At 49.6% G+C, this 27963-nt stretch overlaps 2 protein-coding genes across 3 annotated transcripts in view; both read left to right on the top strand.

Annotated features, from left to right (window-relative positions):
• The first annotated feature begins 144 nt into the window (after nucleotides 1-144).
• On the top strand, nucleotides 145-23440 carry CSNK1E (casein kinase 1 epsilon). The gene is made up of 11 exons (XM_074826650.1): nucleotides 145-356; nucleotides 4444-4531; nucleotides 10477-10587; nucleotides 10750-10898; nucleotides 11598-11826; nucleotides 18229-18399; nucleotides 19928-20076; nucleotides 20517-20709; nucleotides 20814-20953; nucleotides 21335-21400; nucleotides 21928-23440. The coding sequence occupies exons 2-10, from the start codon at nucleotides 4456-4458 to the stop codon at nucleotides 21365-21367; spliced, it is 1251 nt and encodes a 416-aa protein (XP_074682751.1). The 5' UTR covers nucleotides 145-356; nucleotides 4444-4455; the 3' UTR covers nucleotides 21368-21400; nucleotides 21928-23440.
• A 1668-nt stretch (nucleotides 23441-25108) lies between these two features.
• The window catches only part of TMEM184B (transmembrane protein 184B), a 30620-nt gene continuing 27765 nt past the window's right edge, over nucleotides 25109-27963 (top strand). For both annotated transcript variants that reach the window (XM_074826646.1, XM_074826644.1), the window contains exon 1: nucleotides 25109-25301. The gene's annotated coding sequence lies outside the window, so the exon portion shown is untranslated. The remainder of the gene's footprint in view (nucleotides 25302-27963) is intronic.

Genomic DNA, 27963 nt, shown 5'->3' with positions numbered 1-27963 from the left:
GAACGGCGGCGGGCGGTTGCGCCTTTAACGGCGGGCGGAGGAGGAGGAGGAGAAGGAGGAGGAGGAGGAGGGCTGGGGCTGTGCTGGGTGACATCAGTGGGTTTGGCTCCGGGGCTCAATGGAAACTGGGTGAGCGCCGGGCTCTGCCGAGCACACGCCGGCTGGAGAGGACGGCGAGCGGGCGGGAGGCGGCAGGCAGCGCCGCGCCGCGCTGAGCCGAGCCGAGCGAAGGAGGGACGCGCCGGGCACGGCCGCCACCAGCCCTCCCCAATCCTCCGTCATCCTTCCCGCCGCGGCCGCCTGGCGCCCTGACAGCCGGCGGAGCAGCAGCCCCACACGGTCCCCTTCCCGCCAGGGTGGGTATGGGGGGCGCCCGCCTCCATCTTGGGGCGCAAACCCCGGGGGAAAGGCGGCCCCTCCGGCTCTTTGTGTGCGCGGAGGGAGGGGGAGGGGGCGGGGGAGGGGAGGGGAGGGCAGGGCGCGATGCGCCGGGCTGGGGGGGGGGCAGCGGGGGACAAAAGCTCTTTTGTGGGGGCGCGGGGAGGGGGTCGCCCCCTTCGGCGGCGACGGATTGAGGGGGGGGCTCCCCCCCTGTTCCCCTTCACCCCCTGCTGGGGCCCTGCCTGCCTGCCGGCGGGGCCGGGGCGAGCGGGGAGGGGGCGCCGTGCTGTTCTCGGCGGGGGGCTGCGGGGGTCCCCGCGGGGGGCCGCCCCCTGGGTGATTTAACCCCCCACCCCTCCCGCTCACTGATGCGCCTTGTCTCCTTCCCCAGCACCCCTCATCGCCTGTTTCGGGGGGTCTGCGTTGGGGGGGGTGGTGGTGGTGAGGGCTTGGTGTTTCCTTTTGTGCGGGGCGGGGGACGGTCGGGGCGGGGGTCCGCGGCCGGGAGCGGGGAGGGGGCCGACGAGGAGAAGTTCAGTGCTGTTCCCGGGGGTGGCTGCTTTTTGTTACCTACCCGGAAAAATAACAGCCCGGGTAAGGCTGTCTTCGCGTAGTGTTTTGCCTGTAGGGGGTGGGGGTGTAAGGGACATATTTATTATTTTTTTTTGTTTCCCCCTGTTTTCCTCTTGTGGCTATTTCTTGCTAAAATGTAGTCCAAATGTACGTGGGGATTCTCTTCCCCCCCATCTTACTTGCTACTCTCCTTTTTGTAAGTGTGAAAGGGTCTGGAGGGGTTTGATGTTTTGCATTTCAATCAAAATGTGATTTTTCTTTTCCCTTCCCATTTTTAAGCCAGTTCAAATTACTGTTTTGCCAGCCTCTTTCTTTATTCCCTTCACACACACGCATGCACAAAAAGCCATGTAAAGCCTTTATGGTGTATGGGCAAAGCAGCCCCCGCTCCCCACACTTCTCCTGAAAGCCGGAGTGGTGTTGGGCTCAGCAGCCTCCATTATGGAGCCGTGGATTTGGTTTTGCGTGGCCTTTGCTAGCCAGGGCATCTTCTCACTCCCGACCCCCTCAGGTGGGACCGAGGTGGCCCTCCTGTGTGTGTGCACGCCGCCCCCCCGCCCCCCCCCCGCCCCCCCGAGATGGTCCCTGCATCTTTGGTCGCCATCAGCACTAGCACAGGGGTGCGAGATCAACTTGTATCGTGTGTTTATATAATGGCCTTTGTGCCTGTACGTGGGTATTTTATATTATATAAAAGGGGATTGGTGCAAAATGGTGTGTGTGAGGAAGCAGCGCTGGTGGCTGGATAGTATTTTTTTTTTTTGAGGCTGTGTAGTATATTGTAGGTGTCTGTGTAATGTTGGATATTCATGTATGCAAACGCTCATGCAGAGCACACACTCGCTTTGAGGTTGTATGTGTGTTAATCCCTTATGGAAAACTAAATGGTTTAACTAAATGATTGCCCTGCAGCCCCTGGGAGCGCTGCCTTGGCTGGAGAGCGCAGGAAGGGTGGCAGGGCAGGGGGGGTTAAGCCTGCTGGGGGAGGGCAGAGGGAGGGCTTTTTAAATGTTACACCTAATAATAATATAGAGAGAGTAATATAAATTTCATATATAATAATATAAATTTTACATGTGAAATTTTTTTTCTTCTTGTAACAGTAGATCTGAAGATCAGATGATAAGGGCGGAAGCTGTAGACGGTGGGGATACGTGTGTGAAGTAGAAGCAAATGTGGTAGATGTTTGTGAACTCCTGGAGCAGTTGTTGGGGGTGGAGGGGGGTGTGTCGTGCCCCCTTACCCTGAATCCAGGCTGTTGCTCTCTGGCTGTCCTCCACCCAGGTTTTTTAAGCACACTTGTGTATGTGTGTTGGGGGGGAGATAAGGCAAAATGACAGCTGTTCGAGACCATGATTTTTCACTCCATTATCCTGCTTCCCGCTTCCACCCCCTCGCCCCGGAGCATTTTTTAGATTCCCCTTTGGAGCCTGTTGCTTAATCAGCTAGAAGGGCTGCTGCCTCATTGTGTGAGAAACCCTTCTTAACCTGGCTCCTGCCTGTCCCAGAAGGGTGGGACCAAATTTAGGCTTGGGACTGTGGTGTGGCAGAGCAGTAACCGCTGTGCCCTGGTGTGGAGGTGACCCCTCTGGGGCCTGTTGCCTGGCCTCTGCAGCTCGCTCGGCTGTGCTTGCCCCGGCTGGGAGTTGGACTCGAGTGGAAGTGCTCAGGGTTCGCAGGCCTGGGCAAACATGGCCATGAAGGAAGGAGGTTTGAGAGCTGTCTTCCTGACAGTGGTGTGACGGGTTCCTGGGGACACAGACCTTTGATCGTTTATTGGAGTAGGAGTGTAAGCAAGTCAGATGTATGTTAATGTGGTTATACAGAACAGCAGGCAGCGGATAAAAATCATGTCTGTTTGCTGCGCCCTCACCCAGGTACGCCTGCCTTCTGGTTCAGTTCCCAAGGCTCTGCCTACATTCCTTGTAGTAAGAAAGTCAGAAATAGCCACAGGGTTTTGTAGACTTTAGACACACAGAAACCCACATGCATAAGTAAATACTAGGTGAGGGGACTCCACCTCCAAGTGTTTTGTGTGTGGTTTCTGGTGACTGGAGCTCTGCTTTCAGGGTTCACAATGTCCCCTGAATGCCTTGATAGGATTATTTCCCTGTACGTCTCCATAGCCCTTCCATTCCTCTTTCTGTAATCCCATCTCCTGGGGCAGGAGAAGTAGCTGTGGGTTTATAGTATGCCCAGAATCCTGTAGCTGGGATTATTTTTTTTGTGCTTGTGTCTCAGAAGGCCATTCCTCCCTTCTTTCCCTCAGTGATACTTCCTTTCCAGCAGGCTCCAGCAAGGGAAAGTTCCTCTCACCTACTTGTGAAAACATGAATCATTCCTCACCTTTCCTGTCCCCAACAGGCTCTGTGCCTGCATTTTGTACGCTAATAATGTGGCATTGCATAAATTAGGAGTGTGGCAAATCCCTCTAAAAGGAGACATGTTGGCTGTCTTGGAAGGAGCCGTGGTTCCTGGAATAAGTTGGTGGCCATAGAAGGGGCAAAAAAAAGGGGACTGTTAATGGGGGAACTACTGGAACTGAGTTTGGCCCAAAGTGTTTCCAGCAGAAGTTGAGGTTGGCAGGGAGAACAAGCTCTGTGGCTGTGGTCCTTCTACCTGCTTGGTTTTCTGTGGAAGGTGAGTAGGCTAAGCCTGGGCATGTTGATGGGGTATAGCAGGTCAAACGGTTAGCTAATCACCTCGGGTAAAGGGCTGAGGAAAGGCCAGAGCTGCTAAAAACAAACAGCTGACATGCCTAGGTAGGCAGCAGAGATGGAGAGGCTCAGGTAGACCAAAGGAGACTGTGATCCCATCAGCAGAAGTGTGTGGAGATAATCAAGCGGTGTTCCTGGTCAGTGCGCACCTCGCAAGGTTCAGTTCAGCTCAGAGATGTCTCCTCCCTGCGCTGACCACGCCTAGGGGTGGTGGTGTCGCCTTGCTCCTTGCAGTCTGTTTGTCTCTCCAGCTCTTGGGTCCTGTACTTCACTGTCACTGAGGTGCTGGTCTTGGGCTGGGCCAGACACCGCTCCTTCTCATATAGAGGGTTTATGATTCCTGTCCCTTCTGGTGCCTCACATGGTTATCACTGCCCAGGTGCCAGGTCCTGTAGGTTACAAGGAGCAGTACCATCTCTCTTCATGGCAGTGTGCTCACCCACTGAAACCTCCTTAGGAGGAATTTCCTCCCCCCTGCCCAGTCTCTGAACAAAATGGTGGGGAGGAGGTTCAATCCTTCTTCATTCCCATAATGAGAATGTGGAAGACATTCTTGAAAGGGTCATGTTCCTGCAGTGTTTCTAGCTCACGTTGTCCCTGGACATCCAGGAGATCAGGAGAGGGGATAGAGACTGTGTAGAAAGGGAAGTATTTCAAGATTAAAAACTGTACCCAGCCTCTGGGTGAAGTGGGGAGGTCTCTTCTGTAGTCTTACATGATTCACTTCCTGTTTTTTGCTCTGACGCAGTGCTTTCTGTACTTCTTTTCTCAGCACAACTGAACCATGGAGCTTCGAGTGGGGAACAAATACCGTCTGGGCAGAAAGATTGGCAGCGGCTCGTTTGGAGACATTTACCTAGGTGAGTGTGAGTCTCTGTCCTTCCACCTGCAAGGGTGTTTTTCTCAGCTGTGTCACTGTTTTGGAGTTGTTTTTCTTGCCTGTTGATATCTGTGGGCATTGTGTAAGTTTAGAGGTGGTGGAGAGGAAGAGACCTTCAAGGAATGCTGCTAGTTGCTGTGGGTCTTCTGATGGAAAAGAAAGTGGTATGAGCTCAGCTTTGCCTCGCAGATATTGAAGACACAGTGGTGTTTGATCAGATTGATTTAGATTGGGACTACTCAGGGCATATTTGTCATACACCCTACTCCAGTTTTTGCCTTCTTTTCTTGAGCTTGGGTGTATGTGGGTATAAACTCTGCAAAAAGTGGGTGATGGAAAGGGAGAAGATGGCTGTTCTTTCAGGGTAGGAGGAATAAAGTTTTGGGAAAATTGGTAGTGGAAGAGGTGGTCCAGCACCTGTGAGAGAGGTCTGAGACCAGGAGGTGTAAAACAGGTCGAAGAGACTGGCCTGGCTGAGACCAGGAGGTGTAAAACAGGTCAAAGAGACTGGCCTGGTTAAAGTCCTGAGGCCCAGATCTGTTAGATCTGTCATGGGATTTAGAGTTAATGTCTGGAATGACCTGGGCTGGGAGCTCAATGGATAGAGCCCATGAGTTTCCTTTTACCACGGCAGGTCACTTGGGGAGAAGTTCTTCCAAGCCAGCATGCTGATGTGTAGATATCTTCCCTGATGCTTTGCCTGCTGATGTTTTTATTGGCTCAAACCATGTGGGGCCAGTGGTGAGACTACCCAGTAGCTTGATCAATCCCTCCATGAGAGCTGGTGTGGCTTTACCTGTCGTCTAGTTCTTACCACTACCTGTTTAGCTGTAGTCCTGCAGGCCAGCAGAATGATTACCCTCTCCCTCCTTGGTGTTCGCACCTTTTGGGTACTTACAGATGGTTGTCATGCGCTCCTTGACTGTTAATTTGTTCAGTTGAGTTTGTATTTTGCTTCCCAGTACATCCACCATTCCTCACTCTTGCTGCTCCTCCAATTTTTCCGAGTTTGTCCATCTGCTGAGCAGCTTGGAGCTTACACAGCATTTGAGGTGTGGCATTTCCAGTGCCTGGCAGTGAAGGGCTACCCTTCAGTGATCTGTAATGTGATGCCTCTTCATAGACTGCTTTGGGTCTCCTTGGCTTCCCCCATCACCAACACTGTATCGCGTTGCAGAATTTGCCTTAGTGCACCGTCAGCTGTATCGTAGGTTCAGCAACATCTTCCCATCCCTCCCTGAGTTTCTTTCGTTGAATACCTCTAGTTCAGATTACTTTTCCCCATGTTTGTAAATCACCTTCTGTTTTCTACCTCTGGCTTTTATCTCCAGGTCCCTCTTGCTTTATTATTCTCTCTTGATTGGTGTTGGCAGCCTCTCTTGATTAAGTATCCTGTGGGAATCATCAGTAACAGGCTTTGTTGCCACCTTTATCCAGAGCATGAACAAAGATGATAAATAATGGATCTGGGATCCCAGTTCCACTGTGTGCTGCCTTTGCTGCAGCCTACTCCTGTATGCCACTCCTATGTGGCCCTCCAGCCAGTTAGTGTCTCAGATGACAGAGGGATTGAGGGGTGATAGCCCACACACAGCATTTTCCACCTATGCTAGGACTTGAAGCTTTCCAGGCCCTCTCTAGGACAGTATAAATTGTCAGGATCTTGCAAAACATCTGGGGTACCCGTGGAGAAAGAAGGGAGGTACTGAATGGAGAGGCCCAATACTGTGTTCCTCTGCACCATGTAACAGGTTGTCCACCTGTGCAAAGGGGGCATGGAAGACAGGCTCTGGTGAAGGGGTTGTGCCCGCCTTGCCTGTAACCAGACAACATGAGTCAGAGGAAGCCCCAGTGCCCAAGTGTGGTGAGCACAGCGGGATGCCTCCAGCTGCCTAGTTCAACCAAGTTACTTGAATGCAGTATCAAAGCCCTTGTGATGTTCGTTGAGGTGCAAGCCAGCGTGTTTTGAAGCAGTGATAGCGAGACTTCTTGGAGCCTGGGTGACTCCCCAGCCTGGAGGGATTGGGATGGTGCGTCTGGAGGACGCTTGTGCTCATGCTATCCTCTCACGGTCTGCTCTGCAGACAGAGGGACTCATTCACGAGGACTTCTCTCCTGCGCCAGATTCACCTCGCAGTTCTCTCTCTTGATAATGGTGTGGAGACAGAGCAGGGACAGACAAGCCTTGTCTGTCTCTGAAGGCGAGCATGGTCTGCATGGTTTATCCCCAGCTTCTCTCTTTCAGGACATTAGTACCTTCACCTGCTCTGTAACCAGTGGGTACTGCATACTGTGCTCTTTGGGATTCGTTTTTGGGTTTTCCTGTCAGAAGAAAACTCAAATTTGTACATGGGCAGACACAAAGGATGGACTCCTGTTAATCCTCGGCTGGGGCTTAAAGCACAATGCCTTGCTTCCATGCCCATGAGGGTAGATGTACTAGGGGAGTTTTCCCCCCAGTGTGGGTTTGGGAGGGTGGAAAATGAGATTGGGTTGCTCATGGGCCTTGGCTAGTCCATTTGCCTCTAAAAATGTTCACTCAGAAGAGCAAAACCCAGTTTGCAGAGGAATTGCTGAGACCTTTTGGAGGAGAGGTGCTTTGTCAGAGGTGTTGGCCAAGAGGCAGGGCCGGGTTGCTGGATGTGGTAGGAATCGTTGGGGCCGGGATGCACTGGAGCGGACGCTGGGATGGTGGGGCAGACAAAGCATGCTGGGACCTGTGCTGGCTGGGGACAGTTCCCGGTGGCAGGCTCCTCCCTTGCTGGGAGGGGAGTGCCTTCCCTTTGTTTCCTGGCCTGTTAACTCTCTCTTGCCCTATCTGACTTCTTCCATCTGTTCCCAGCCCTCCATTCTTCCTGTGCCAAGCTGGTGAGAGGGGATCGGACAGTGGGAGAGTGGGGGGATGTGCCTGTTGGCTTCCACGATGCGCAGAGAGGGCAGTGTTTATTGTATCAGACATGCAGCAAGGCTTCCACTCCAAAAAGATCCTGTTGAGCCGGTGACATCCTCTGTCCCCAGGGCCTTGTTTCAAACAGCTCGTGATGAATGAATTGAATTTGTGCAGCCCCCACAGCAGAGCGAGACTGGGGGTGGATGTTAGGAATTATCCCCAATCCTACATACGTCTCTTGAGTGGCTGAAGCTAGGCAGGCTCTGCTGCGTTTGTGGTGCTTTCCAGTCTGGAGAGGGAGCGGAGAACTGTTGCTTTTGTACTTGTATCTTTAAAAAAGATGGTGGTTAAAGCGTGGAACAAAGGATTGGAGAGACTCCTGCTCATGAATTCCCTCCTTGATTGTGGTGGTCTCAGTCTGGGTAGATCTCGAGCCAAAAAATGGTAGAGGGAGCAACCTGAAGACATATGGGGGCTTGGGGAGGGGGCGAGCTTAAAGTGTCCAGCCGATGACCCCCTCAGCAAAGAATAGTTCCTCATTAGGTCTGATTGCTCCTACTTTTGCTGTTCCAGGCCACACGGTTGTTTCTTCTTTTTCTAAGAGACGTAACACCTGTGCTGGGCCTATGGAGAGTGTGGGGCTGAAGGCCATGTTGATAATTTGAATGGCATATACACATTTTGCAGAATCTTAAGTTTTCTTGATGCTTACCCCTCCTTTCCCTGCTTTACATGCTCACAGATAACACTCCCCACCTGCAGACAGCCTAGTAGATGGGTGCATCGTCATCTTCCTAAACACACAGGGTTATGTAGAGTTGAGAACTCATTTATCTTTCCACTGTTCAACTTCAGGGAGTAGGGTTCATTCAAAATGCTAATGCTACTGCTGCCAAAAGTCAGCAAGACTTATCATTGCATGTGTGTCAGCAGATGGACTGGGAGAGGGAAAAATTCCCCCAGGGAACAGACAAGGGAGCTGCTGCAGAGTATTTGGAGGAAAGTCTTCACAAAGGCAGGGGAAAGAGAGAAGGGAAGGAAGGGCTCTTATCTGTTTGGTTGTCCTGGGTGTTTCCATGCCAAATGAGGGCCAGTGTTTGAACACTAATTCAAAAGGTAGATACTGGTCCAGGGCCACATTCTTTACTGTGATCTGAGCCCCTTTTCCTGTTCTTTTCCTTCTTGCACTCCTGATGCTTGTAAGAAGGGTCCTGTGGTGGAGTGAAGGGAATGCACAGACTTGCTTTTCTGGCCAGCAGTTTTTTAAGTGGAAAATATTAGCATCTTTCCAAAAGTAACCATAGGACAAATGGCTCTAGCTCAGGATGGCTTCTTCCCTTTCCCTTCTCCTGGCTCTTGAGTAAAAACCCTTATTAAATTCATCCTATTGCTCCTCCTTCCCCTCCCTCAGAGCACCCTAAATAATTCCTCTCCCTCCTTAGTGTTTACAGCCTTCAAATATTTGCAGACTGTTGTCATGTCCCATTCTTCCTCCCCACCCTTCTTAGTTGTATCTCTTGTCTATGTTACATATTTAGGTCTTTTAATCTTTCTTAGTAAATCAATCCCTCTAGGCCCTGATCGTTTTTGTTCTTCTCTTACAAATTCCTAGCAGCTTGTCTGTCTTGATGTGGCACTGTAGTATCTAGATGACGTCTTTTTGCTAGCAGGCAACTCTTGGCTAACTTTGTGTACAACCAGAACTCTTCAACAGGAGATGGATCTCCTTAGGATTGGGGGGGGGAGGAAGGGATCCAGTTGTGTGAACACTTCCTTTTCCTCTTTGGCCCCTGGCTGCGGAGGTGGTGTGTGAAAGAGGATGGATGGAGAGATCTATCTGCAGCTGTCTTTGTGGACTCTGAAAATCTTATCACAGGGATCAGGAGGCATGAATTAACCAGACCTACCAAAACTAGCTATGGAATATCTGTAAAACATCACCTTTGACTCCAGATCGTGTTTGGCATGCATGTTTTGGAGTAGTTTATTTTATGAGTGTTTGTAAGCTGCTCATGATCAGAGCTGGTCTCTGATGTGCGTTTGAGTGCAACTTTTAATACTTCCGGATACAAGGAAGAGGTGTGTGTGCAGGGCAGGCATGGGAGAGAGAAGCAAGTCTTGAGTGTCGTTCCCGTGACCTGTGTACAGATCTTCATTCTTTCCATTTTAGGATGATGTGAAACATCTGGAATCCTCTGAGCTAGTACAAGAGAAAAACCAGCCTGTTCCTCCTTTGACAGTACACTTAGGGACCAGAGTGCTGACTTTCATGGCTGGCAGCTCAGTTCTTTTCAGAAAGAAGCGCGTGGGGTGGTGGGTTTGTATCACTAGCAATACCTTCAACAAAGGTGTCTGAGTAGCCTAATTCAGTACCGGATTCAGTTTATTTCTTCATCCTTCTAATTTAGGATATAGCAAATGTTTCTGTGTTGGCAAAAGATAAAGGTATTATTAAAGCCCTAAGGACAGGGAGAAGCTGGAGATCTTGGGAATTGTCTGTATTGAGCAGGTCAGGGCTGTGGAGAAACCAGAGGTAGCTGGGAATGTTAGCAATGTCTCCTCCTGAACTAATTGGCTCTGTTGAAACCATGTACCTCAGGTAACCAGTAATTTTGCTCTGGAAGAGGTGCTCCATATCACTGCTTGGGGGGCTGGCTTGGGTTCAAGGGCTAGGTACATGGTCAGGGACAGCTAAAACTTCCACTTGGTTTAGGTACCGCTGATACATACAGATTGACCTCCCAAAGTCTGGCGTTTTTCTTGAGATAACAAGGCAGTTAACGCATTGTAGGACTGTTGTTCTAGCCTGGCTGCAGGATCAGAGCTGGTTTCCTGTTCATGTGCTGCCTTCTCAGCTTGCCTTTGTAAATGGCAGTGCTGGAAATTCTGTATGAAGTAGCTGAATCTCATTTCTGTCACAGAGAATAAATTTCAGGGCAAATCTGAAGGTTTTGGCATCTGTATGGGCCTTGTTAAAAGTGTTTAGCTTCAGTGGAAGCTTGCACAATCTTCATTTCACCCTCATTTCTATGCAGGAGCCAATATTGCGACTGGTGAAGAGGTGGCCATCAAACTGGAATGTGTCAAAACCAAGCATCCCCAGCTCCACATTGAAAGCAAGTTCTACAAGATGATGCAGGGAGGAGGTGAGATGGGGATGAAAGGATGGGACTGGGGGAGTGGTTGAAGAAGGAAATTATTCTGTAGGGCCTTAGGAAGGAAATGATTTGGTGTTACATATGATCTTCTCAGCAGGGGATGCAGCAGTTTTCCTCTGTTCCATGGGCTTAATCTTTCTCTTTCCCCAGTGGGTATCCCCTCCATTAAGTGGTGCGGAGCAGAGGGGGACTATAATGTGATGGTGATGGAGCTCTTGGGGCCTAGCCTAGAAGATCTCTTCAACTTCTGTTCCCGCAAATTTAGTCTCAAGACAGTTCTGCTCCTGGCAGACCAGATGGTGAGTTTCCTCTGAAGCATTTGTGCCTACTCTCCTTTTCCATGCCTTCCCCCCCCCCCCCTTCCTCCCATCCCCTCTGCTCAAGAACTGTTATATCCCAGGCTTTTCTCATTTAGCAGCAAGTGGCTGCCAGGTTTCTATTTCTTGATGAAGCTGGGGGCCTGGAACCTAGGCACTGCTGGCTTTTCTTGATCTGCATCCCTCCTTCTTTCTCCTGCTGCTCACCCTGTATTAGCATTGCGTGCATAGATGCTTTTGCCTGTGTGATGAACGACTGGCATCGCTACCTATCTCGACTCAACTGCCTGTGCCCAGGATTTTTTAGCTGTTCTGAACCCTCTCCTTTTCCAGCCTGGCTAAGTTTGAAAGTTGACTGGTGTCAATACTGAAGCTCAGAGTTTTAGTCCGTATGAACTTGCTCCTCATCCTTCCTTGTGGTGCTAATGGTGACCTTCCCAGATTGAGGCCTGGGCTGGTGTGCAGGGTTGAATTCCATCTCCATTCTTCATCTCCAGATCCTTCTGCCTCCAGAGGGTGTCTTTTTCCTTGGCTGTCATCTCTGATATTCTCCGCAAAGTGTCCATTTCCCTGCTCTGACAGGCCGGTGTCCTGGACAGGGTACTTTTTTTAACAGATGTAGTTATGATAAGCTACCTTCTCGCTTGTCTCACTATTTATTTATTTATTCCCCTGCTCCAGATCAGCCGTATTGAGTACATTCATTCCAAGAACTTCATCCACCGGGATGTGAAGCCAGACAACTTTCTTATGGGCCTTGGCAAAAAAGGCAACCTAGTATACATCATTGATTTTGGTTTGGCTAAGAAGTACCGAGACGCCCGGACCCACCAGCACATCCCTTACCGGGAAAACAAGAATCTGACTGGCACAGCCCGTTATGCCTCTATCAACACCCACCTGGGAATCGGTGAGCCTGCTGTTACCCCTTGGTGTGGGGCTTTCTGGGGGAGGTAGTGTGTCCCCAGAAGGAGGAGGGGGTTGGGTTCTGTGCCTGGCTCCGCTGCTGACCTGTATTGAGATGGTGGGTAAATCACTTAACTCTTGTGCCTGTGTTACCTCGCCTGCCTTTTGTGGCACTCTGAGCTCCTGAATTGTCTACTGGTATGTGTTTGTGCGCTGCTTAGTACAGTGGGGCCCTTTTTCAGCAGCAAGGCTGTGACCTCACTGACTTTCCTGCTACTGAGTCTGACTTGCACAATTTTTGCAGGCTGATTAGATATGTCAAGGAGACATTCGCAGGCACTGAGCCTTTAGGGGTACGTGCAATTGAAACCTCTCTGACTCCTGAGTGCCTTCATCAGTGATTATTCTATAGCTGTCAGAGCTGGAGGATACAGGCCCACTTGCAGTATGGTGGTACTCCTGTTACTTACCACTGAGGACCAGGATGGCCATGTGCTGGAAATGTACAAGAAGCTGAAATGAGGGGAGGCTTCCTACTTCCTGGATGTACAGGTTTTGTGGTTGAGGGTTGGCTGTCATGGGCCTTCAAAATATGTGCATTTCTGTGAACCACGCTGTCCTGTTCACCACTGAGAGAGACTGAGGCAGCTTTAGGGAGGTGGGGCTCTGCTTTTAGTGTCTATGGCTAGGACACTTTTTAGTGTCTAAAACTAGGCTGGGAAAGAGTGCCAAGAGATCAGTCAGGTCTTACACAGGTGATGGCCATCATCCCAGGTTTTGTAAAAACTTTGTGCCGGTTAGTACCCACCGCACTTAAACCTTGTGAAGTCACCCAAACTCTTGTCCTGGGAATGAGCCCCTGATGCACAACACCTGGTTGCTCTGAAGAACAGAGGTGGAAGCCTCTTGGAAGTTTTCTCTCTGTTCCCTGACCAGATACTTCTCTCCAGTGTGTGACCTGTTTCCCTGCTTGGGCTAAACTTTGTCGACACTGTGAGAGTTTCTTAGTTGCAGTAGGGTCCATTCTGAGCAGGCTGACTAGGTTCTGCTACTGGTTGGCAAAGCCGAAGAGCAGAAACACTGAAGTTGCCCTGCCTGTGGACTCAGGAAAGTAGCTCCTGTGCTTGCAGCTCAGTTTGTATCTCTGGGAGACCTTAATCTGAAATGTATAAGCTGGGAATTTGAAAATTGGAGCAAGGAACTCAAACCTTTGAACTAACAGCTTCCACAGGATTTCATGTCTTCATTCTTCCTAAGGAAAGCTTCCCATTCTCCCCTCTTGCAGATGGTTTTTCAGAAATCTGGAGTCAAGACTTGACCTGCAGAAAATAAAGCAGTTTCCCACTGTCTTTGTTGCTTAGTAGTGTATAAGGGTAGACTGAAAATGCTTTATTTATATTGAAATGGGGAGTGTTGTGTGTTGAGAGTGGGCTGTGATCTCCTGACCTCTTCCACGTAGTAAAAATAGTTCTCATAGAGCTTTCCGAGTTGGTGTTCTGTATTTTGGCTTGACCTGCTTATATATAACTGACTCTCCATTGAATTCTCAGTCAAGATTTCCACAGCCATGGTAACTGCCACAAGGAGACATGCACAAAATAATTCTCACTACTATGTCTGTCGATTCTTTTCTGTATGCTTGCTCTGTCTGAACTGATCACGAGAGGCTAAATGTCTGGTTATGGGGTTGGTTGGTTTTATTTTGAAGGACTTTATTATTCATCCCACCCCAACTTAGCCCTTTACTACTGGTGTTTGGCTTGTGTATCAGGATGAACAAACAATGTCTGAACACTAATCCAAGGACAAATTGCATATGCCATCGGTCTGAGCACAGCCGTTGCTCTCTTCATGCCCTTTGCTTTGGGAAAGTCTGGCTGTGAGTTACTGTGCGCAACAGGTCTTGGGTGTATTATCTCCACGTTGCAGATAGTTCCCCTGAATGGCATAAAGGTTACATGACTTGCCCAGAGGAAAGGGGATGGGGGTGTCAGGGCTGCAGCTGAAGTTCCTGTTTCTCAAGACCTTGCCACAGGGTGTATGACAGACACGTTTGTGAGTTAACAGCATTGCCATGGGAACTGTCACTCTGAATTTTTTTCACTTTTCAGAGACTAAATTCTCTGTCTTAATGTTACATTAATGCAGTTTAGGGAGAGGGAAGGAACCAGGTGCTGGGGTATTCGTGTGACGGGAATAGCAAATGAATAAATGCCTTTATTTGAATGTGCAAGCTAAGGGTTGGGCATTCCGATGTCTGGAGGAAACACATTCTTTTCTCAGTGACCGGGTGAAAAAGTAGGAGGCGAGATCGGGGAGGATTTCCACAGCTGGAGACTTGCTGTTGGGGGAGTCATTGGACTGTGCAGGCTTTGGTTCATGCATTCCAGTCAATTTTCACATGCTCTGGGGAGGAGAGTCCCTTGTACCCTCTGGGGCTTTTAAAGTCTGAAATAGATGCCCAGGGGTGCCCAGGAGACAGTCTTGGAAGAAGCCTGGTGGGCTCTGTCTGGATAACAGGAGTCTGGGGGCAGTTCCTCCCCAAATGCATGTCCTGTCTGGCATCAGTATAGGCTGTGCAGAGCATAAGGTTCTTCTGTTCATCCTGCCCTCTGTCACCCATTCCAGGTTGTTGTGTGTTTTTAAAGGCTGTTGCCATGCAGTGGGGAGAGGAAGGGGAAGTGTAGTCCCAGCATGTGCAAAATCAGATCCGAGTATGTAGTTGGAAAAACATTGGTTGGTTAAGACTGCTTGCAGCTGAGCTGGCCCCAGTGAAGACAGCTGCTTTCTGGGGAGTCCTGCAAGGGAAAGCATCGCTTTGGATAGGATCAGGGTAGGGGGGAAACACTGTCCTTGGGGACCAGGAGGCACTTTACACTGCAAAAAAACAAGTTTTGTCACAAAACTTACATCCAAGGCAACCAGTCCTCGGTCTCCTGTCTTTGCCCAAGCATGTCTTCCCCAGGTGGCTCACCATCCTGCTATTCACCCCTGACTCGGCTCCTTCTGAGGACCCTGCTTTGAGGGTGTGGGCTGGCTGGGAATCTCCCTGAGAATGGGAGGGAACCAGCACCAGATCGCTTGCAGAGTGGGTTGGGTTTGAGAGGTCATGCTGGGTTGCATGGGAAGGCAACCTTGTGTTTTATGTTGGAAGGGGTTTTGGGAGGGAGGGAGGAAAGGATGAGTGTCTTATAAAAGTAGCAGTCCCTCATCTGTTGTAGGAGTTGAGAAGCTGAAATAAAATGGAGAGAGGAAGCGTGATGTGGTGTCACAGGTCATGACTGTAATCCTGCTTTTGGACTGACTTGCTCTGGGCACGCATTCACGTCACTTGTGTTTCTCTTTCTCTTCTCAAACTGTAAAGTGAGATCTTTTGCCTGCGTCCCAGGCATGCTGTGAGAGTTAGTCAATGATTGTCAAGCTTCTAAAAGAGGAAAGTAGTGATGTTGTATAATATTTCTTTGGTGTGTAGAGGTGAACTTTTTTTCTCATTACACACTCCACTTTTGCTGTCTAATGTTATCTAGTGTCCCGTGGCTGTTGGTATATGAGGCCAGGTGAAAAAAAAAAAAAAAAATTGGAGATAGCTTGGGGATGTGTAATAGTAGCTGAAGATGAAACAAAGAAATGGGATGTAGGAACTTTTGTTCTTCATTATCCAAGGTTTAATTCAGGGTCTTGTAATGAGGGTTACAGGTGAAAGACAGCTACAATGGTTTGAGGTAGCTTGACAACTGGGACCCATCATGTTGGTACTTCAGGCTCCTCATGGATTTGAATCTCACTGAAATTAAGTTTAAGTGGGCTACAGTGGCCACATGTACCTGAGAAATGATACTTCAGGGATGTGACACAATCAGACATTTATAATTCAGCATTTTAATAATTGGGTGTCCTGCTTACAGTTATTTTTCCTTGATCATATTGCTGTGTTAAGACATGGTTAAGGTGTGTTTGCATGCATGTAATGGATGATAGTGAGCTGCCCAGTTTGGTTTTGTAACTCCTCTCCTTGCCTCCAGTAAAGACATGTAGCATCCCCCACGGACTTCAGTCTCCCTAACCTCAAGTCTCGAATCCTGGCCTCCCCCAAATCTAGGACTGTGTCTAGACACATGGTTGCAGAACGTCTCCTGTTGTTCTGGATGTGGTCAGTGGCTGTGCTCAAAGCTGCTGTGCTCCATGCAAATGGAGGTGCATGTGGTCCAGCCTACCTTTGCAGTGTGGAGTTCAAGCAAGATTTTGGAGGCAAGATCCTTACTTATTTCTAGAAGGCTGATTTGTCTGTTGAGTAGATTTCTCTGGTTCCTGCCCTGCCTTTCCCTACTCCTCTGAGGGGCACCTCCGTGCTCCAGACAGGAAATCCACAGTTACAGGCTTTAAAGCTACATCATGGATAAGTTGAGGACTGGCAAGTTGCAGTATTGAGGTTACCTTCATCACCTGTGCTTTCAGGCCCTGGATGTGTGTTCTGACTCCCATTTCCACAGGCTTCCTGTCTCAGGATGTAGGTCATTATCAAACAGTGTTTAGTTTTACTTATTTGATATGCATAGTGTATAATTGCAGCCCTCTGAGAGTAGTGTATCCCAGCCCTAGGCTAAATGCAAAACTGTGGGTTTCTTTTCTCTTCTCCCTTCGTAAATCTAAGCATCTCCCAGCCACTCATCTAGTTGTCTTTGGCAGCAGCCTGATAAGATTAGGAAGTATTAGCCCCTTTAAAGTGGGCAACTTGAGGCAGTAAGTTAGTGAGGTCAAAAAGTGCTGTTATTTCTGCATGCTCTAAGTAAGATGCTTTGGGGATCTGCATGTCTGCTTTCTCTTCTACTTCTGTCTTGGAACATGGCATTTTCATGGCATTTCATGTGCTTTGAACCAAAGGCTCTCTTTTCTCAGTTATGGAGTGATGACACCCTCTTTTTCTTCTGCAACCACAGTGGTGGTTTTTTTCCCCCCCCTATTTTTAATTTGCCAAGCCTCCTAATCCTCAAAAACACGAGGTGACTGAGAGGCATGCAGGAGAAGAAAGGCCCGTGGTGACCCACACCTTGCATTGGTACATCTGGACATCTATATCTGTGACCTGCTACAGCTACTCCTTCATCAGGGTTCAGTTCAGCTAGCAGAGTAAGAGGTAGCTGTAATAATCTACTGGCCTTTGGATGGAACAGGTAGTAGCATGTAACTGATACTGAAAATTAACCCACAGGCCAGTACATAATCTGCAGCATCTTCTAGGACGTGGCACTGAATCTGGCAAAATGTGCTGTAGTAGTAAATGAATCTAAAAGATGAATCTCTAGTCTTCCCTCTACCCTGTGCTCTCCCTCAAGCCACATTTTGCCTCTCTGTTATTGATGTAAGTTCTTCTCCTCAAGATGCAAAGTACTTTCTTCAGTGTTTATTTTATTTGGGAGGGGAACAAGGGCAAGAGCTTCTTGGCAAAATCTATAAATGAATTTGTAAGCATGTTGGAGGAGTTTCAGAAGTTAACCAGTCAACATTTTCAGTTGCTGAGATTCTGTGTCAACTCCATCTTGAGCTAACTTAGAACTTAAAATGGCTTGGCCATTCCAGAGAGTAAGTTCAATGTGGAATGTTTTTGTTGGGGAAAACAGTCTTTTTTGTTTTGTAAATAAGCATCTAAAAGCCAGCCCTTACAATGGCATGTTAAGGGCAACCCTTGCTCTGAGTAGAGTTGGTAGCGATGCCAGTTACACAGTCATTCCCCATTTGGAGGGGAACCTCTTGTTCAAACTGTACCTCTGTATTCATGCCTATTTCCTCCACAGCTTGAAAAACGCCACCAATCCAGAAAGATCTTTGCATGGTATTACATGTTAGGCTTCTCTGAACTATCAACAAAGTTATTTACCACAAGAAGGAGTCGCTAGTTCCTTGTTTTTGCCCTGTGTAGAGAGTATCAGCAGGTTAATTAGAAGATATGTTCAAAAGGGTTGTGTTGGACTTACCTCTGTTAGCTTTGTCTTTCCCTGACTACCTCTGCCATGACTAATCGTCAGGATGAAGTATCATTCTGGGTGGAGAAGTGTAGGTGCCCTTCCTCCGGGACTGGGAAGAGCAAAGTAGGCAGTGTCACTGCAGCACTTCTTGAGCTGTTGAATTCTTGTGTGAATTAAGGCTTGTCCAAGTGAGGAGGTAGTCATTCATTTATGAAGTGGGTTGGGCTGTATGGGGAGAGAAGCATTTCAGCTCTTGCAGTATGAACATCCCTGCAGGAATTTGTACTGAAATGTCTTCTACAAGTTTGTCCATCCGTAGAAATCTACCAAAGAAGAGGGAGGGCTTGTTTCTTCTGTTCCGTGTTCACCTCCAGAGCTGCGTGACTGCCAAAGCAGTTTCGGTTGCTGCTCACTCCTCACCCCTTCGTAACTTCTTCCCACAGAACAAAGTCGCCGTGATGACCTGGAGAGCCTGGGCTACGTGCTCATGTATTTCAACCTGGGCTCGCTGCCCTGGCAGGGCCTCAAGGCTGCCACCAAGCGCCAAAAGTACGAGAGGATCAGCGAGAAAAAGATGTCAACGCCCATTGAGGTGCTCTGCAAAGGGTACCCTTGTAAGTGCTCTCATCTTGATGTCTGTCTTGTCTGGTGCATGGCTTGCTCTCCTGCTGAAACCCCGTGGAGTCTTGAGTCCTGAAGGGCAATGCCCAATTCCCCCAGACCAGGATGTGCTGCTGACACCAGTGATGAGAACGATAAGAGACTGGTGGTGATACAGTTCTGGTTCAGAAGTGGGAAACGTAGATGTTTTTGTGGAGAGTCAAGCCTTGTGTTAGTAAGGACATGGGAGTAGGACCTCAGAAAGAGTCTGGAAGAGGGATCAGCAGTGAGGTGAGGGGGTGTGCTGATGATCATGAGTTGTTCTGGGTAATGAGGATGAGGGCCAACTGTGATGAATCCCAGAAATAACTAGACAATGAAGTGGCAAATGCAGTTCTTTGTAAGTAAATGTGGAGTAATGTATGTGAGGAGAGAGTAGAAGGCTTGGTCCTCATGTCACATGCAGAGTAGTAGGCTCTGAGCTGACCAGTGCCACTCATCAGTGAGCTGTTGCAGCTACAATAGATGGTTCTGTGAAAGCATCAACTTTGTGCTTAGTGGCTATTGAGGAAGGCAGATCAGATGTTAAGAATTACTAGGAAAGAAAAGAAGCCCCAACAGTGTGCATAAACCCATGGCCTACTCGCACCTTGCGTGCACTATGCAGCTCTGGTCCATCCTGCTATTTCAGAAAGGGTGTGAAAGAACTGGAAAGAGGTCCAGGAAAGGCCGAAAGGGTGAGGTGATGTCTATACAAGCGATGAGTTTGCTGGAATCTGGAAAAGAGGTGATTAGAGAGATCATAAAAGTCTACATTCTTGCTATGCCTCCAGAAGTTTGGATTGGAGCTGATTATTTGGTGGCCCCAGTTCTTCTATTGGAAGATAAACAAAGCTGTTCCTGCTAGCCTCAAAACAAAACGGTGTGGTTCTTCGCATAGCGGGTAGTAGACCTGTGGAACTCCTTTCCAGAAGATATTGTGGATAGTTAAAGCTTAAAGGAGTTCAAGGAGAGATTGGGAAGCTATGTGGAAGAGAGCTCCACTGAGGGTTACTAAATAATTAGAAACCACATCCAGATCAGGAAGTTTCCTGAGCTGAAAGTAGGTGGAAGCTGGGCTAATGTCAATGTAAGTGTCAGACATGCTTGCCCAAGTCTTTCTCCTCTGTAGCTGTCTACTTCTGGCCACTGCTTAAGACAGGCTGCTGAGCTAGGAGGACCTCTGGTCTGAGCTGAGCCTCCCAAAACTCACATCCACCAGTTCTTTACGCCTGCATTCTTAGCCTCCTTCAGCAGGCTCTGTGACTTGCTACCTCTCGCTTGGAGAAGCAGCCAGAAGAGAGACATGCGTGAGCATTTCCGAGACGGGACCTTCTCGGTGGCCAAAGCACTGCAACCAGCAGGCTCTGTTTTGGTTATGCAGCTCTTGTGTTTGTGCCGTCCTGGTCCAGCATGCTGCTGCTGAAAGGCCGCAGTGGTTCCGCAGAGGGACCAGGGGGGTTGGATGGTGTACAACCGCCAACTGTTCTCTGCTCCCTCCAGCTGAGTTCTCAACATACCTCAACTTCTGTCGCTCACTGAGGTTTGATGATAAACCTGACTACTCGTACCTGCGGCAGCTCTTCCGCAACCTCTTCCACCGCCAAGGCTTCTCCTACGACTACGTCTTTGACTGGAACATGCTTAAATTTGTGAGTCTGTGTGGCAGAAGGGCTGGAGGGACAGGGGTTGATTTGTATCATGGAGATGGAAAAGTCATGGAAAAGAGGCAGAATTTTTTGGTGGTGCTAACTCGGGGGGGTATAGCTACGGTTATATTAGTGAGTGTGTCTGATGTAGCATGTGTCAGTAGATAGGTAGGTAGAGATAATTTTTCAGGAGAGACTTATATTGGAGCGGGACACAGATATGGACTGCAGTAACAGCTGTCATACCATACCCTTTCTTTCCTGTTTCTTCATGGAAGAGAATGAGGCCCTCTCTGGGTGGAGTGGAAGATGGTGGGTGGAGAACATGTTATGGGGATGGAGTTTCGCTTTCTTGGCGTGATGTACCATTGTGTGTTTTCTGTCTGGGGATGATGTCTCTCCTGCCTGACAGCCGTGCACGGCGTGGGGGTTTCTCTCCTCAGGGAGCAGCCCGGAACCCCGAGGATATGGATCGGGAGCGGCGAGAGCACGAACGAGAAGAGAGGATGGGGCAACTCCGGGGGTCAGCCACGCGAGCACTGCCCCCCGGCCCGCCTGCTGGAGCCACTGCCAACCGTCTTCGCAATGTCACTGAGCCCATGGCCTCCACCCCCACCTCCCGAATCCAGCAGTCTGGTGAGTGGGGTGGGAGAGCTCGGGGAGTGTGCCATCCCTATTGTTGGATGGAAGCCAAAAACTATTGACTGATATTCTTGTTTCATGTTTCTCTGCCCCAACAGGAAACACGTCCCCCAGAGCAATCTCAAGAGTGGACAGGGAGCGGAAGGTCAGCATGAGGTTACACCGAGGAGCTCCTGCCAATGTCTCCTCATCTGACCTCACAGGACGGCAAGAAGTGTCACGGATTTCAGCATCACAGGTGAGTCCCAGCTGCAATGTTCGTGGCCTTGGCCTGGATGTCCCAGATGGGCCCCGCAGTGGATATTACCTGATCTGCTGGAGCTGACATGAGTCTGAAGCTTCTAGTGTGGTGAGGGGAGTGGTACCAGGTTACGCCTTTGCTCTTCAGTTGCGCATTTTCTTGAGGTCATGCTCAGTACTGTCGTCTTAGCTCTGCTTTGTTGGAGTAAACCTTCATCTGGTTGTCTTCCAGACTGCAGTGGTTTGGAGAAGTGGAACAGTAAACTCTCGGGAGGGAGGATGTCCTGAGAGAAATGCACAGCCTCTCTGTTCTGGTGTCCTTCGTGCCTTTTGCTTTCTCTCCATTCCTTAGTTACTCACTCTTCCTTTTCTCTTGTAGACAAGTGTGCCATTTGATCACCTTGGGAAGTGAGGAGCAATTGCCACTGGACCAGTGTTTGCTTAGGTGAGCCTGTCCTTGTGCCTGGGATCCCCCAAGGAAGGAATTGCTGACAGTAGGGATTAGGTTAAGGCTTTAATGTTGCTGTGGGGGATTGGTACATTTCCTTTCCCTTACGCTGAGATGTTTTTTGGCTTCAGAGGGAAGAGTGAGGTTGTCCACCAAAACCTTGAGGGGATGGACTATCTTGGGTATGAAGGTAGCTTCCATTTCTCCAGGAGAGTAAGGAGGGTGGAGAAGGTGCTGGGCTGGGGACCTATTTCGATAGTTCCTAATGAATGCTTTTCTGGCAGCATGATAGTGTTGGGGAGGAGGGTGCTGAGCATGTAATCAAGTGTGCGAGACTGCACAGCTAGCAAGTGCCTCTTGTAGAGGAAACGACAGTAGCTGGACAAGGTAGCTCTGAGGGGTGGCAGGAGTGTAGAAGAAGGGGCTGATTTGACTTGTTATGCTCCAGTTGGCATTGGAAGCACTGGGAATAGCCTTTTCTCCTAATTTCTCTTCCCTTTTTCTCTCTTTAATTCTCTTTCTAGTGTCTTCACTGTATTTTTCTTTCAAAAAAACAAAAAACCCCAAAAAAACAAACAAAAAACTAAAAAAGAGGAAAAACAAAAAAAAAAAAACCCGACAGAATTTCTTTTTGCCAACGACGAGCAGTCGAGCCCCTGCGCTGGCGTGAGCCGTTTCCGAGGGGGCCACCTGCATCCCCCAGCGCGAGCGCCTCCAAGAAGCTGACGACGCGGGAGCTGTGCGGGAAGACCTCCGCTGCCCCCCCAGCCCCACCCCGGCCCTACCACTGCCCCCACTGCCCACTGGCTACCCCCAGTTCCCTCTCCTGACTCTGCTCCTGGTTTTGTTTTTTTTTTTTTTCTTGGATATCTTCTCCTGCTTTGTTTTTTTTTTAATTATTATTTTCAAATCATATGGTTTTTAGCCATATAAATTTTAACTTTGCTCTCCTTTTCTTCTGAGGGCAGGGGATGGGGGGGGGTGTTGGATTTTTTTGGTTTTTTTTCAGGAGCCTTGTGGGCCAGGAGGGAATCAGATTCCAGCCACACTTGATGGTAGAAGTCTGATTTTTATTATTATAACAGAATTTATTTTCTCAAGCATTAAATAAATTTTAAGCTGTGAGGGGAATTGTGGCAACAGCCTAATAATTGACTCGGACTTCCTTTCCTTGGGTGGCTTCTCTGCGCTGTGTTTTTTTGGCTGTCGGGTGAAGTGCCAGACTTCCCTGATCTGAGCGGTCCTCACGCACCAAGGGATCTTTATGGAGAGGCACCTGGTCCCGTGGAGGATGGGAAGGCTGAAGCTGAAATACAGGGAGAAATACACTTCCCATCCCTGCAGTGGGGTCTCTTTTTCGTCTGGCTGTGCGTGTTTTTCTATTATTTTTTTTTTTTTTAATTAAAACTTGTTTTAATTCCTGCGGAGAGAGTGTGGGACTTGAGGAGAAGAGAGGGGCGCACAGAAACTGGAGTTTGGTGTTCTTTCAGAGCGATGGCTCTTGTTCTCTCCTTCCTTCATGCAACCCCAAGTAAGATCCACCATACATGCACAATCCTTTCCTGCCCTCTCCCACCCATCTCCCCCCCCTTCCCCCCCAGTTTAGTTGTTTTTAAATATAATTTAGGAATACTCAAGCTGCTTCTTGGCACTTGGGGCTTTGAAACACAATGATCACCACTGCGACCTATGGCCTGTAGCAGACACACTGTCACTGTAGTGTGGAGCCGATGGGTTGTTGGCAGGGCGGGGAGGGTGGGGTTAGTCTTTGTTTTGTTTGTTTTTATCCTTTCTATTTAACACTTTATTTTTCCTCCCTATTTTTTTCCTAATTTATTTACCCCTCTTACTGTCTCTCTTTTTTTTTTTTTAATTAAAGAACAAAACTTTTTATTACTTTGTAATTTAAAAAAACAAAAAAAAACCTGAAGAACTTTGGGGGGGATTTTGTACTTTTTTCCTGTGTAAATATTGGACTTTTTTGAGCTTTATCGTGGTTGTTAATTTGAAGTAATAAAGTAGAAAATGATAAAGTGACGCCAGCATCTGTCATTTCTTCCTTCCCTGGCATCCTTGCTGGGAGTGACATCTTACACGCAGGAAGCGCTGTCTTGTGGCTGAACCTGTTCCTGAGTTCCAGGAACGAGTTTGATCAGAATTACTGGAAAAAAGGCACAGGACTGGAGCACCTAAAAATAAATCTGAGCTGATCTCTGCAGTTGCAGCCTTGGAACAGCAAGAGCTATGTGAAATCTGATTCAGGATCTCTCAGTTCCTGGATTGGAGCCTCCAGCGTCCCATGCGTCTGGCCTTCAGGAGGAGAGGGGTGGGACCTTTCCATGCCATTGGCTTTGGGTGTGCACCAGGTTTGAGAGACAGTTTTGTGTTTTCTTGCTTTCTTCTATCCTCAAACCTAAATCATGGAGGAAGGGGAAGGAGAGGGGTCAGAGCAGCAGCCCTGAGAACCTGACCACAGCGCTGTGCCTGATGCAAACATGCTGAACTCCCTGTGAAGTGGCTCCTGCTGCTTTGGTGTCTGTGGTGGTGTGGTTTGGGTTTCTCCTTTGGTTGCCTTACCTGTCCGGCAGTAAATTACTAAATTTTATTACTGATATATTTCTAAATCACTGTGCCTATAGTTAATGCTTCTCTGCCTGTTTCTTGCAGGCTGCGTAGAACTCTTGAAATTGATTTTTCAGGAACACCTGCTGGGAATAAATGATGGATCTTAGTGACTTCACAAATTCCTTCCAAGCCTGTTGTCTGCTAGCTGAGCAGGAAGAGCAGCTCCTTCATTTGCCTGCTGTGTGGGCCTTCCAGCTCCTCGGCTGAGAGAGGAAGAGTAGGAGGGCAGGGAAGAGGAGGGTAGTTCAGGGGTGTGGGGTTATTGTCCTGTTGCTTCTATCCTGCATTGGTCCTGCCTCCATTTTTAGCGTGGTTTTGAGGGATCAAACTGGAAATGGACTTCTTCCCCTCCAAATCTTGTTTTCTGTGAAAAAGAGGAATGTTGACTATGTGGAAGACAACAGCCACCCCCCCACCCCCCCCCGTGGTGTCATTGTTCCCCTGAGTGCATGGTCTCTGCAGCATGGTGGAGGCAGCAGAGCCGTTGGCTGGTGGGTTCAGGACAGGTGGCTGTGTGTCGGGTGGGAGCTCTCTTTTGGGACAGGAGCGAAACGCGCTGCCATTGTGGGAAACACGGGGTGGCAGCTCCTTGGGGCGTCAGTGTTTCAGAAGATGAGGGCAAGCGTCCCTCGACAGAAGCAGGAGAAAGTCTCATCCCACACATCTCGGGTGGGATATCACCTCTCGTAAAACAGTTCTCCATGCCAGCATGCATATTAAAGGTTTTTAGGGCTTGTTTTGGGTTTTTTTTATTGAGTTGTTTCTTTTCTAGATTAAAAATCCCTTGTTCTGGCTTGAGTAGAAGCACAGCTTTGGTTTCCAACGCCTACATGTATGGTTTTTCTCCTAGTTTTGGGGAAAACCGGCTCTGAGGTAGAGGTGAGAATTGCCTGGGGGGAGCCTTCCTGAGGGCAACGCTGCCCTTCACCTGTCGGGGGGGGAACGAGCGGCTGGGGCGCTGCAACCGCGGGCCCGGCGCCGAGGGGCGCGGCCTGGGGCGGGGCGGGGCCGCCCCTTGAGGAGCCGGGGTTACGTCACGCCGTTCCCCGCCGGCCCGCGCGGCGCGGGGAGGGGGCGGGGCGCGCGTTGCCGTGCGCAGGCGCGGAGGGCCGGGCTGGGCCCGGCGTCGCCATGGGCTCCTGAGGCCTCCAGCGCCCCAGCGCCGGTGCCGGCGCCCGCCTGCCCGTGGGGCAGCGGGGCAGGGCCCGACCCGACCCCTCCTCACCCCACCGGGCTGGGCCGAGCCGAGCCCCGCCCGCCCGCCCGCCGGGAGGTAAGACGTGGCGGGGGCAGGGTGGCGGCGGGGCCGGGGCGTGGGGGCGGCTCTGGGGGCTGCGGGGCGGGCCTGAGGGGCCGCGCTGGCGCGGGGGGGCCGCGGGCGTGCTCGCCTTACCCCCCGCAAACTCGCCTTACCCCCCGCAAACTCGCCTTACCCCCCGCATCGCCCCGCTGCGATCGCGACCTTTGCTCCCCGCATCTCCCTGTTCCCCGGCGTGGCCCGCACGATCCCCGCGGCCCGGCCCCCCGGCCCTCCTCCCCATTCCCCGGTGCAGCCCGCGCACGTTCTCCGGTGTGCCCCCGCCCTTCCCCTCCTCGCGGCCCCCACCGTTCCTCCTCCGCACACGCACCCCCCCGCGCCTCTCCACACACAAGCTCCCAGAGCATCCACCGCCCCCCCGCCCCCGCCGCAGCCCACACGACTCCCTCCCCCAGCGCCTCCCTGCTGCAGCCCACCCGACCTCCCCACGCACACGCGCGCGTTGCCCCAGCACAGCCCCCGCACCCCCGGTGCTGTCGGGCTTCTCGGTGGCGTTGGGTGAGTGTCACTGGCCGTGGGGGTGTGTTTGGTCCCGGGAGGGCTGGGAGCACAGGGGACCCCAGCAGGGTGGTGGGCACCGGGTTTGTGTTTGCTGTTGCCTCCTCTGGTTCAGGCTGGATGGATTGACAGACGCAGTGTGTATGTGCCTGTGCTGATGTGGTAGGTGTGTGAGGAGGCTGTTGCTGTGCCTGTGTGCTCCTGTATCACAGGTGAGTTGTGATGGGTCTTGTTTGGATGCTTGTGGTGGCTTGAAATTTCAGTTGCTCTATGAGGGCTAATTCAGTCTTGGCAACTGCGATGTGTAGTGGAAGGAGGGCTTGGGAAGAACATGTGCGTGACAGAGTTCTGATGAATTGAGATCCAGGAAAGGGACTGGAGTGGTTTCAGGGACAGCTCTGTGAAAGCTGCCTGGAACACCACAAAGCTGTCAAGAGTGGGAGGAGGAGGAGGAGGAGTGGGAAATCTAGAGGAAATACTGAAGATGGTTCCTCCTTACAGAAAGTTTGCAACTGTTCTTGCCACATAAGGAGCTTGAACAGAAGTAATTATTGAAGACATAGCCAGGCCTCCCCAGAGGGAAGACTGTTTACCTCAGTTGAAGAGAAAAATAGAAGGCATTGATCAATAATAGAGCAAAAGGCTAACAGAATGAATAGAAATGTCTGTTTCGTATCCTGCAAGAAAAAGACAACAATCAATGAAAATGTAATAAAGCATACATCCCACTAACAAAGACTTGATTTTTTTTTTTAACACAATAGTTAACTGTTCCATTGAACTTGTGTTGCTGGAAGTTACCCTTGAGTCTAAGAGCTTAGCAGCCTCCCTAAAAGGGATCAGAGATTTCTCTAGAAATGTGTTATTCAGGTTTCTAATACTGAAGGTTTGTATTTGTATGGTACTTTTGGAAAAAATAAACTCTCACGCTTTTAGGATGTTGGCTAAGTACTAAACAATAGGGCTTTAGGGAGAGCTTTTCTTATGGTGAAGGTATTCCACAAAGGCCTACTTCAGGCCTTTTTTTCCACCACTGTCCCCAAGAAAAGGGGCTTCGAATCTGCTCTGGTCTAGTGGAGCAGTTTTTAAGTCCTTAATACCATCATTGTTATGGTTGTGCTGTAAACCTTAAGTGGCACATATGCAGCAGGTGGCCACCTCTGCATCTGGAGCAGAAGTGATTCAGTCTTGCTGTAAAACTATTAGGAAAATGTTGCTACTGAAGTTAGAGTTTCTCACCAGTTCGGTGGTGTGGGAAGATTTTTTTTTTTTTTGTATTCTGCTCAGGTCTCTACAATCATTTCAGAGTGCTAAATGGGTTGTGTTTTGGAAATGAGGGGCAAGGGGAAGAATGCCTCCCAGTCATTCAGGCATCTTTTGTACTTTTATTTGTCCGTCTCTTTGGGACACGTGGCGGTTAGAAGCAAAAGGTTCTTAGACATGCACAAGCTGGTGAGAAAATAAAGTCCAGCGTGACTAGCTGGCTTAGCGTAACGAAAGCATTCTGAGCTGGCTGGTTTCTAACGATATGACAGAATCCAGCTAGAGATCTGCCTTGTTCTCTGTCAGCTTGTTTGCCTGTTTGCTGGTAGCAGGCTGGGAGATGAGCTTTTGCGGTTTGCAGTTGTGGGATTAGGGTTCTTTTCTTCTTGTGGATAAAGGAAGGCTGGGTTGTTTTTTTTCCCAACTCAAAATAACTTTTAAAACACTTTCCCCACCCCACCCACCCCACCCCCGGAAAGTGTCAGTCCCTTTCTCTATCCAGTTCTACTGCTGAGTTAACTAAAACATCTAATAAGCATGTTTTGACTTAAGACAACAACCTTTTAATTTCCACGTGATGGAGCTTACCCTTCATCCCTCCTCCCCTCCTGTTTTGGGTCTCTGTTTAATTGGCTTATGTTTGCAGCAATGGAGATGAGCTCTTGCCTGCTCCTTCTAGCAGAAGTGCCCGTTTCATTTTCCAGCAGCTCAAAGGGTATCTTTGAGCTCTTGCAGCAGTGGCTAGTGGGACTAGTGAATTCCTCGGGAGATGCTTGTTATTTGGTTCTAGCTGCTTCAGGAGCCCAGCGTTGCATTGTTCAAAGTGTTGAAGGTTGAGCTAAACAACGAAGTTGCA

The sequence above is a fragment of the Strix aluco genome, chromosome 5 (genome assembly GCF_031877795.1).
Source record: "Strix aluco isolate bStrAlu1 chromosome 5, bStrAlu1.hap1, whole genome shotgun sequence".
In the NCBI taxonomy this organism is placed as follows: domain Eukaryota; kingdom Metazoa; phylum Chordata; class Aves; order Strigiformes; family Strigidae; genus Strix; species Strix aluco.
Note: the sequence above shows the minus strand (reverse complement) of the source record. Positions and strands in the feature narration are given on the sequence as shown.

Coding starts and splice junctions, on each gene's coding strand:
- CSNK1E (XM_074826650.1), top strand. CDS start 4,456: ATGGAGCTTCGAGTGGGGAACAAATACCGTCTGGGCAGAAAGATTGGC. Junction 11,827..18,228: donor CAACACCCACCTGGGAATCG/GTGAGCCTGCTG, acceptor TTCTTCCCACAG/AACAAAGTCGCCGTGATGAC. Junction 20,954..21,334: donor CACGGATTTCAGCATCACAG/GTGAGTCCCAGC, acceptor TTTCTCTTGTAG/ACAAGTGTGCCATTTGATCA.